The sequence below is a fragment of the Astyanax mexicanus genome, unplaced genomic scaffold (assembly GCF_023375975.1).
Source record: "Astyanax mexicanus isolate ESR-SI-001 unplaced genomic scaffold, AstMex3_surface scaffold_43, whole genome shotgun sequence".
Classification (NCBI taxonomy): domain Eukaryota; kingdom Metazoa; phylum Chordata; class Actinopteri; order Characiformes; family Acestrorhamphidae; genus Astyanax; species Astyanax mexicanus.
In genome coordinates, this window is record NW_026040053.1 from 940089 (window position 1) to 952089 (window position 12001).

A 12001-nucleotide genomic window follows, 5' to 3' on the forward strand; every position below is an offset into this window, starting at 1 on the left:
ACACACACATTATACACACACACATTATACACACACACACATTATACACACACACACATTATACACACACACACACACACTATACACACACACATTATACACACACACACATTATACACACACACATTATACACACACACATTATACACACACACACATTATACACACACACATTATACACACACACATTATACACACACACATTATACACACACACACATTATACACACACACACACATTATACACACACACATTATACACACACACACATTATACACACACACATTATACACACACACACATTATACACACACACACACATTATACACACACACATTATACACACACACACATTATACACACACACATTATACACACACACATTATACACACACACACACACATTATACACACACACACATTATACACACACACATTATACACACACACACATTATACACACACATTATACACACACACATTATACACACACACACTATACACACACACACTATACACACACACACATTATACACACACACATTATACACACACACATTATACACACACATTATACACACACACATTACACACACACACATTATACACACACACATTATACACACACACATTATACACACACACACATTATACACACACACATTATACACACACACACATTATACACACACACATTATACACACACACACATTATACACACACACACATTATACACACACATTATACACACACACACATTATACACACACACATTATACACACACACATTATACACACACACACATTATACACACACACATTATACACACACATTATACACACAGCTTACATGTCGTTAATGACGGGGTAAACGTCACTGGAAACTTTGGTTTTGGCGAAATGTTTGAACACACTCATCACGTAGCTCTTCGGCAAAACATCACAACCGACCCCCCTCTTCCCCTTCACCTTCCCTCGCTTCACCCCCCCCACTCTGAGAGAGAGAGAGTATATATTACAGTATTAAACAGTATAATATAGAGTATAATATAGTATAGTATATAATACAGTATAATATAAAATAGTAGAGTATACAGGTGTTGGAGAATGAAACTGAAACACCTGGTTTTAGAGCACAATAATTGATTGTGGTGACGGACAGTTCTGGTGGAAACAGGAGAGTTGAGATGCACATTGAATTCTGCGTGATTTGATCAGCCGTGGTTTTATGTTTTTTGGATACAATCCGGGTTAGCACCCGAACATCCCTTTCAGACAGCTTCCTCTTACAGCGTCCACAGTTAATCCTGTTGGATGTGGTTGGTGCTTCTTGGTGGTATGCTGACATTACCCTGGATACCGTGGCTCTTGATGCATCACAAAGACTTGCTGTCTTGGTCACAGATGCTCCAGCAAGACGTGCACCAACAATTTGTCCTCTTTTGAACTCTGGTATGTCTCCCATAATGTTGTGTGCATTGCAATATTTAGAGCAGAACTGTGCTCTTACCCTGCTAATTGAACCTTCACACTCTGCTCTTACTGGTGCAATGTGCAATTAATGAAGATTGAACACCAGGCTGCTCCAATTTAGCCATGAAACCTAAAATCCCACACTAAAATGATGACAGGTGTTTCAGTTTCATTCTCCAACAGCTGTATATGACAGTATTATACAGTACAGTATAATAGAGTATAATATGGTATAGTATATAAAAGACTATAATATAGTATAATAGTATAGTAAAATAATTACGCAGTGTTGTGGATCTTCAGGCGGGGGGGCGTGGTCAGAGCTCCAGGAGTTGTGATCTGTTTCCTCTGTCTGATGAAAGCAGGAGTTTGCATAGACAGCTCTACAATATAAACACAAATATACAGAATTATACAAAACTTCGGGCCCCCCCGAGCTAAAGAGAGGCCCCCCCGAGCTAAATACAATAATCCTGTTTTATTACGCAGTATAAACACAGTAACACTAAAACCACTTAGAGAGTTTAATATTTATCTATACAATATTCTCAAATATCCTGGAGTTTCCATATTTATGTAATATAAATTAGGCATTAATTAAGCAGTGATAAAAAAATAAACTGAGTTCAGTTTTCAGTTTAAATACTTTTGTTTCACTAATATAAACACTGATCTGAATTTGGATGGATTATGTCTACAGAGATACCAAACACAAACAAACTACACACAGTTTACTGTACTTAATAATAAACAAGCTAATTTATCAATTATTGGTTTAAATTATTGATTAAATCCACAACTGGAAAAAAGACCAGAACCAGAAATGTTCCATAAAATCTAAATGGAAAAGTTCGATCATGCTTTTACTGATTTATATTTCCAAATAAAAATTATTACTATACAAAAAATCCAGTTTATAGTGCAGAAATCTACTGTACCTTCACTCTGAGCATCTTCTTCATCTTCATCATCATCTACTTTATCTGCTTCCACTTCCATTTCCTCCCTGTCAGCACCCTCTTCCTCTCCATGCTCCGCCCCTTCTCGATGCTCCTCCAGCTCCTCCTCCTGATCCTCCTCCTCCTCCAGCTCCTCCTCCTCCTGCAGCTCCTCCTCCTGATGCTCCTCCTCCTCCTCCTCCTCCAGCTCCTCCTCCTCCTGATGCTCCTCCTCCTGATGCTCCTCCTCCTCCTCCTCCAGCTCCTCCTCCTCCTGATGCTCCTCCTCCTGATGCTCCTCCTCCTCCTCCTCCAGCTCCTCCTCCTCCTCATGCTCCTCCTTCTCGGCAGGAGGAGATAGTGGATTAATGCTTTGATGTACAGAAGAGGAGACGATGTTCTCCTGCTCTGCGTTGCTCAGATTTAGCTCCGCCCCCGTCTGACTGGTCACAGATGGAGAGCGTCTCAGGGCGGAGGAAACGGATGGAGAAGCTTCAGAGTGTTCCTCCGCCGAGCTGATTAATTCACCTGGACTCCTGACACCCATAAAACTCTGTGCTTCTGCATTTAAAACATCATATATAATATTATAATATATAACATATATTACACTCATTAGCAAGAAGTGAATCTCTATATAATCTTTATGTAATGATTTATTACAGTGATTTCAGTATTAGAGTGAAGGTTAATTAATGAGTTTATTGGGGGGTAAATCTGTTCTGTAACTGAAAAAAGGATCTAGTACCTGTTGGTTCCTCTATTCTGGATATAAGATGAGATTGAGAGGGTTGGGTTTGGAGGTTCTACAGGTTCTGTATGGATCCTGCAGCACATTTACCCACAGATGTTTTTGTGAGCAGGTGAGCATTATCCTGCTGAAACTGCCTCACTGTGACGTCACAATAAAGAAACCTGCAGAGAACCACCCTGACTTCACCCGTTAACCTCTACAGGAGCCCCGCCCACTAGATCAGTTAAAGGAACATTTCCATTTCGTTCTGCTGGTTAAGAACCTCAGAAAGTACACAGCAGGATTAGCCAGCAGACTTCGTCTGAGGGAGGGATCTGTACCTACTGTCTGTGGCAGTGTTTCTGTCACAGTTAAGCATAAACTAGCCTGTTCGTGTTTTGCCATTTAGCACAAGCTAAAGCTAACATGTGGTAAACACTCAGCGTAAACATGGGGCGTGGCCAGCAACAGCATATTTGCATAAAAATGACGGAGCACTTAAATTTCTCATTCTGAAAGAAACTGAAACTCTTTATGTGAAAGTGATTTAGTGTAAAGAAGTTTATGAACATGTTTTGTATAAAATATAAATCTACAGTTTCTAACTGGTGTAAGAAGAGCTTTAATTTCCCCTTTAATAGTGAACTGTGGAGGCGTGTCTTACTGTCAACTATCTCTCACCAAGAGGTGCACTACCCAGATCCCACCTGTAATAACTGATAGTTACCTCTCTCTGCGGGATGTAGTCCCGCCCCTAAGCTCTTCGTGACTCTTCCTCTCGCCGTCACTCCGGGCATGATGGCCCCGCCCTCTGAGCGATAGGCTCTCCGCGTGATTCGCTCCAGGAGCTGTGACGGAAGCTCCATAGTCTGAAGGTCCTCCCTCACACTGTCTCTCCATCCAATACCCTCCTCCTCCTGCATCTCAGACTCTAGCCCCTCCCCTTCCTGTGGGAGGGGCTCGGTCATGGCCTGAGTTGGTGCAAAAGGAATATCATCAGGACTCAAAACGCTGGAATCTTTCTGTTTTGGGGAAGAAACCATGTTCATCTCCTCTTCCTCTTCTTCCTCTTCCTCCTCCTCCACTTCCTCTTCCTCCTCTTGCTCTTCCTCTAACTGTAAGTGTAGCTGAGATTTTTCCTCGTCTCGTAATGGCTGAGGTTCAGTTTCATAGGTTTTATTCACAGACTGCCTTTGATGATCCTCCAAACCCTCACCTTCCTCACCTTCCTCCACACCCTCATCATCATCATCATCATCGTGTGTGTCCTCTATTACCTCATCTTCCGGATGATCCTCCACAACCTCCTCATAAAGATGCTCCTCTACTATCTCCTCGTTCTGAGGAGCTCCTCCTACGTCCTCGTGGATCTTGTGGAGCTCTGAAGCTCCTCCCTCCTGCTCCTTCAGTGGAGACGTGGCCGCAGGGGGTTGTGGGTAGAGCTCCGTGTTGCACATGACGATGTCCGTGGTGAGATCCGGCACGGTGACGTTACTCAGACCCAGAGTGAACTTCTGCCAGTCTGAATCTCCCAGCGTTCGTCCCTCCTGAACCACCGTGTCCTCTACCATCAGAGAGAGAGATAACACACACACACACACACACACACACACCCTTAATATCATCTATTAATTATATAAAGTCAGTTATATTAAGTTAAGACTGTTGATAAACTCATTTCTAATCTCCACGCAAAGCAGAATGAGTGTAACAAATTCCTTTTATTAGTGTTTATAAATAAGGGTTAATCTACAGCTATAGTAGATACAGAATCACCAGCACTGTAATCTGTTGTACCCGTACTGCTCTGTAATTAATCTACAGTTACAGTAGATACAGAATCACCAGCACTGTAATCTGTTGTACCCGTACTGCTCTGTAATTAATCTACAGTTACAGTAGATACAGAATCACCAGCACTGTAATCTGTTGTACCCGTACTGCTCTGTAATTAATCTACAGTTACAGTAGATACAGAATCACCAGCACCGTAATCTGTTGTACCCGTACTGCTCTGTAATTAATCTACAGTTACAGTAGATACAGAATCACCAGCACTGTAATCTGTTGTACCCGTACTGCTCTGTAATTAATCTACAGTTACAGTAGATACAGAATCACCAGCACTGTAATCTGTTGTACCCGTACTGCTCTGTAATTAATCTACAGTTACAGTAGATACAGAATCACCAGCACTGTAATCTGTTGTACCTGAACTGCTCTGTAATTAATCTACAGTTACAGTAGATACAGAATCACCAGCACTGTAATCTGTTGTACCCGTACTGCTCTGTAATTAATCTACAGTTACAGTAGATACAGAATCACCAGCACTGTTATCTGTTGTACCCGTACTGCTCTGTAATTAATCTACAGTTACAGTAGATACAGAATCACCAGCACTGTAATCTGTTGTACCCGTACTGCTCTGTAATTAATCTACAGTTACAGTAGATACAGAATCACCAGCACTGTAATCTGTTGTACCCATACTGCTCTGTAATTAATCTACAGTTACAGTAGATACAGAATCACCAGCACTGTAATCTGTTGTACCCGTACTGCTCTGTAATTAATCTACAGTTACAGTAGATACAGAATCACCAGCACTGTAATCTGTTGTACCCGTACTGCTCTGTAATTAATCTACAGTTACAGTAGATACAGAATCACCAGCACTGTAATCTGTTGTACCCGTACTGCTCTGTAATTAATCTACAGTTACAGTAGATACAGAATCACCAGCACTGTAATCTGTTGTACCCGTACTGCTCTGTAATTAATCTACAGTTACAGTAGATACAGAATCACCAGCACTGTAATCTGTTGTACCCATACTGCTCTGTAATTAATCTACAGTTACAGTAGATACAGAATCACCAGCACTGTAATCTGTTGTACCCGTACTGCTCTGTAATTAATCTACAGTTACAGTAGATACAGAATCCCCAGCACTGTAATCTGTTGTACCCGTACTGCTCTGTAATTAATCTACAGTTACAGTAGATACAGAATCACCAGCACTGTAATCTGTTGTACCCGTACTGCTCTGTAATTAATCTACAGTTACAGTAGATACAGAATCACCAGCACTGTAATCTGTTGTACCCGTACTGCTCTGTAATTAATCTACAGTTACAGTAGATACAGAATCACCAGCACCGTAATCTGTTGTACCCATACTGCTCTGTAATTAATCTACAGTTACAGTAGATACAGAATCCCCAGCACTGTAATCTGTTGTACCCGTACTGCTCTGTAATTAATCTACAGTTACAGTAGATACAGAATCACCAGCACTGTAATCTGTTGTACCCGTACTGCTCTGTAATTAATCTACAGTTACAGTAGATACAGAATCACCAGCACTGTAATCTGTTGTACCCGTACTGCTCTGTAATTAATCTACAGTTACAGTAGATACAGAATCACCAGCACCGTAATCTGTTGTACCCATACTGCTCTGTAATTAATCTACAGTTACAGTAGATACAGAATCACCAGCACTGTAATCTGTTGTACCCATACTGCTCTGTAATTAATCTACAGTTACAGTAGATACAGAATCACCAGCACTGTAATCTGTTGTACCCATACTGCTCTGTAATTAATCTACAGTTACAGTAGATACAGAATCACCAGCACTGTAATCTGTTGTACCCGTACTGCTGCGAGAAGCTCCTGAACAGATTTCAGCACAACACCTCTTTTACTTCTTCTATTGTTTATTGGATGATGTTAGACTAACTCTATAAACTTCCCGTAATTAATCTGAATAAAGAGTTTCACACTGTAAACCAACCGGATCAAGGATCAGCTGATCCAGACTGAAACAGTTCTATTGGTGGGAGTAAATTCTGATCTAGAATTTGGTTCCAGGCAGGTTTTTAAAGCACATTAAACTACTTTTTTTTTTACACTTTTTATAACGTTTTGAAATGTCTGAATATTGTAAAATTGTGTAAATATTCTTTAAAAAACTTTAATATCATCATAATCATATCATATTAAAATTACAGTTAATTTATCATAAATATTTTATAAAGAAAAGAGCAGATTATGCAGACGTCTCCACTGTGGGATGAATGACGGATTATCTCATATTAAATATTAATTATTCTGCAGGTCAGTGGATCATATTTGTACCTTGATTGTTGTTCCTGTTTAAGCGTTTCTGAACAGCCTCATCAAACGCGTCCACAGACGGCTGCCTCCGATTCGCCGCCTTCCGCCGTAGCCCCGCCCTCTCAGACTGAACATTCACAAACGGCGTCTTCAGCGTGAGACTCAGAACACTGGCACACACACACGCACACAACACACACACGCACACACACACAACACACACACACACACACACACACACACGCGCGCACACACATACACATACACATACACACACAAACACATTACACACGCACACAACACGCGCACACACACGCGCACACACACGCGCACACACACGCGCACACAACACACACACACGCGCACACACACGCGCACACAACACACACACACACACACACGCGCGCACACACATACACATACACACACACACACAAACACATTACACACACACACACACACGCACACAACACACACACACACGCGCACACACACAACACACACACACAACACACACGCACACACACACACACACACACACGCACACACACACGCACACACACACACACACACACACGCACACACACACGCACACACACGCGCACACAACACACACACACGCACACAACACACACACACGCACACAACACACACAACACACACACACACACGCACACAACACACACACACACGCACACAACACACACAACACACACACGCACACACATACACACGCACACACACACACATACACACACAAACACATTACACACACAACAGTGATCACTGTTTCTGCTTCAATTAAATAATTAAATAAAGTTATTAAAGTTATTAAATCAATACAATTTAAACAGGGCTTTTAATTTGGAAAGAGGGATAAAAAATCTCAGTTCTGTTCTGGTTACGGGTTTTTGGTTTTTGGTTAAACAGCTCCATCTTTCACCTTTTAGACGCAGCAGAGAGATCCTGCTCCTCCGGCTCGTCCGGATTCTGCTCCTCCGGCTCGGCTCTCTGACCTTCAAACACAAACAATCAGCCGTGCGCGTAGTGCTGAGTGATGCCAATAACTGTGATTAGTGCTGAGCGCTGTGCTGGATCATCCGGTCCTGAGTACAGAATCATTTTTCAGATACAACTCCCCTACAACTCCCTTACAACTCCCTACAACTCCCCTACAACTCCCCTACAACTCCCCTACAACTCCCCTACAACTCCCTACCTACAACTCCCCTACAACTCCCTACAACTCCCTACCTACAACTCCCCTACAACTCCCCTACAACTCCCCTACAACTCCCTACCTACAACTCCCTACCTACAACTCCCCTACAACTCCCCTACAACTCCCCTACAACTCCCTACCTACAACTCCCCTACAACTCCCTACAACTCCCTACAACTCCCTACAACTCCCTCCCTACAACTCCCTCCCTACAACTCCCTACCTACAACTCCCTCCCTACAACTCCCTCCCTACAACTCCCTACCTACAACTCCCCTACAACTCCCCTACAACTCCCTACCTACAACTCCCTACAACTCCCCTACAACTCCCTTACAACTCCCTACAACTCCCCTACAACTCCCCTACAACTCCCTACCTACAACTCCCCTACAACTCCCCTACAACTCCCTACCTACAACTCCCTACCTACAACTCCCTACCTACAACTCCCTACAACTCCCCTACAACTCCCTTACAACTCCCTACAACTCCCCTACAACTCCCCTACAACTCCCCTACAACTCCCTACCTACAACTCCCCTACAACTCCCCTACAACTCCCCTACAACTCCCTACCTACAACTCCCTCCCTACAACTCCCTCCCTACAACTCCCTCCCTACAACTCCCTACCTACAACTCCCTACCTACAACTCCCCTACAACTAACTCCCTACAACAACTCCCCTACAACAACTCCCTACCTACAACTCCCCTACCTACAACTCCCCTACCTACAACTCCCCTACCTACAACTCCCCTACCTACAACTCCCTACCCACAACTCCCTACCCACAACTCCCTACCCACAACTCCCCTACCTACAACTCCCTACCTACAACTCCCTACCTACAACTCCCTACCCACAACTCCCTACCTACAACTCCCTACCTACAACTCCCTACCTACAACTCCCTACCTACAACTCCCTACCTACAACTCCCTACCTACAACTCCCTACAACTCCCCAAAAACTCCCCTACAACTCCCCTACAACTCCCTACCTACAACTCCCCTACAACTCCCTTACAACTCCCTTACAACTCCCCTACAACTCCCTACCTACAACTCCCTACCTACAACTCCCCTACCTACAACTCCCCTACCTACAACTCCCCTACCTACAACTCCCCACAACTCCCCACAACTCCCCTACAACTCCCTACCTACAACTCCCTACCTACAACTCCCTACCTACAACTCCCTACCTACAACTCCCTACCTACAACTCCCTACCTACAACTCCCTACCTACAACTAACTCCCTACAACAACTCCCCTACAACAACTCCCCTACAACAACTCCCCTACAACAACTCCCCTACAACAACTCCCCTACAACAACTCCCTACCAACAACTCCCTACCTACAACTCCCTACCTACAACTCCCTACCTACAACTCCCTACCTACAACTCCCCTACAACAACTCCCCACCTACAACTCCCTACCTACAACTCCCTACCTACAACTCCCTACCTACAACTCCCTACCTACAACTCCCCTACAACAACTCCCCACCTACAACTCCCTACCTACAACTCCCTACCAACAACTCCCTACCTACAACTCCCTACCTACAACTCCCTACCTACAACTCCCCTACAACAACTCCCCACCTACAACTCCCTACCTACAACTCCCTACCTACAACTCCCCTACAACAACTCCCCACCTACAACTCCCTACCTACAACTCCCTACCTACAACTCCCTACCTACAACTCCCTACCTACAACTCCCTACCTACAACTCCCTCCCTACAACTCCCCTACAACTAACTCCCTACAACTAACTCCCTACAACAACTCCCCTACAACAACTCCCCTACAACAACTCCCCTACAACAACTCCCCTACAACAACTCCCTACCTACAACTCCCTACCTACAACTCCCTACCTACAACTCCCTACCTACAACTCCCTACCTACAACTCCCCTAAAACTCCCCTAAAACTCCCCTAAAACTCCCCTAAACTCTGGATACGAGGTGAAAATAAATTTGAATATTTACAGTATAGTATTTTAGGTTAATTTATAGTGTTTATGGAACTATTTTAAATATTTAGATTTGTAAAGTTGTTAGTGTATTTTTTTAAGGTCTATTGTTTAAATTCTTCAGCTGTTTTTTTTCTGATAATAAAGTTTGATTTTTATATATATTGTATGATGGTTTGGTACAAAGTAAATCCAATAATAATGAAAACCTTCATTTAAATCCTTGAGGTTTTATATTATATAAACTCCTGACAGTAAAGTAAATCACAAACCTATATTTAAGCCCAGTCGATTAAAAAATAAAATAATAATAAAAAAAACTGTGATAAACATTTTAGGTGATTCCGCCCAGCACTAAGTGTGATAGTTGTGAAACATTGTGCACGGTTGTATTTTCACACAGTCAGACGGTACCTGACCGCTGCTCCAGTTGTCTCTCAAAAGCAGAAATGTTGAAAGTGGGCGGCGGCCTCCTGCGACTCATCCCTCCAATCAGATTACTCAGGGGTTCGGTCACCAGGTCCGGCAGCTCCAGTCCAGACGCCCCCTCACTTTAACAGCCCAGAAAACCAGATTACAGACTGAACTTGCAAAAGTATTCACACCCCTCAAACTTTTCACATTTCGTCTCCTTACCACAAAACTTAAATATGTCTTAAGATTTTAAGTGATCAATTAACACAAAGTAGCACAAAACTGTGATATGGAATAAAAATGATACACGTTTTTCACAATTTTACTCAAATAAAAATCTGAAAAGTGAGACATGAAAAGTATTCATCCCCTTTTCAATCAACTGCCTTCAGAAGTCACTTAATGGGTTAATAGAGTTAATCCAGCTGTGCGTAATTTAGTCTCAGTATAAATACAGCTGTTCTGTGAAGACCTCAGTGTTTTATTAGTCCAAGACCAAGAAGGAAGAACTCAGCAGACAGGTCAGAGATAAAGTTGTGGAGATAAAGAAATTTAAAGTAGCATTAGATTATAAAAACATCTCCCAAACTTTAATCATCCCAAGCAGCTCTGTTCCATCAATCCATCATCCAAAAATTTACCTTATTCTACACCTGTTTCTACAAACCTACCAACCATCCACCCAAACTAACAGATCCAGCAAGGAGAGCACTGATCAGAGAAGCAGCCGAGACCCATGATCACTCTGGAGGAGCTGCAGAGATCCACAGATCAGGAGAATCTGTTCACAGAACAACTATAAGTCCTGCTCTCCACAAATCTGATCTTTATGGAAGAGTGGAAGAAGAAAAACATTGTTGAAAGAAAGACGTAAGAAGTTCTGTTTGCAGTTTGTAGCTACAAGTCATGTAGAAACACAGTAAACATGTGGAGGAAGATTCTGTTCTCAGATCAGAACAACGTTAAGCTTTTTGGCCCAAATGCAAAGCACTGTATGTGGAGGAAAAGTAACACTGCTCATCACCCTGAACACACCCTCCATCTGCACTGTGAAACATGGTGGAGGCAGCATCATGCTGTGGGGATGAGCTTTTCTTC

General features: G+C 42.7%; 1 protein-coding gene across 2 annotated transcripts in view; it reads right to left on the reverse strand.

Moving 5' to 3' along the window:
• The window catches only part of LOC103024408 (trichohyalin), a 40600-nt gene that overhangs the window by 24699 nt on the left and 3900 nt on the right, over nucleotides 1–12001 (reverse strand). The window contains exons 5-12 of one of the 2 annotated variants that reach the window (XM_049473684.1): nucleotides 10904–11040; nucleotides 8215–8287; nucleotides 7293–7441; nucleotides 3874–4710; nucleotides 2923–2974; nucleotides 2414–2883; nucleotides 1759–1858; nucleotides 853–996 (exon numbers count right to left, since the gene is read on the reverse strand). In XM_049473684.1, the coding sequence (XP_049329641.1) occupies nucleotides 853–996; nucleotides 1759–1858; nucleotides 2414–2883; nucleotides 2923–2974; nucleotides 3874–4710; nucleotides 7293–7441; nucleotides 8215–8287; nucleotides 10904–11040 (1962 nt within the window). Of the gene's footprint in view, nucleotides 1–852; nucleotides 997–1758; nucleotides 1859–2413; nucleotides 2975–3873; nucleotides 4711–7292; nucleotides 7442–8214; nucleotides 8288–10903; nucleotides 11041–12001 lie in introns of both variants that reach the window. The other variant, XM_049473683.1, reaches the window with a different exon arrangement.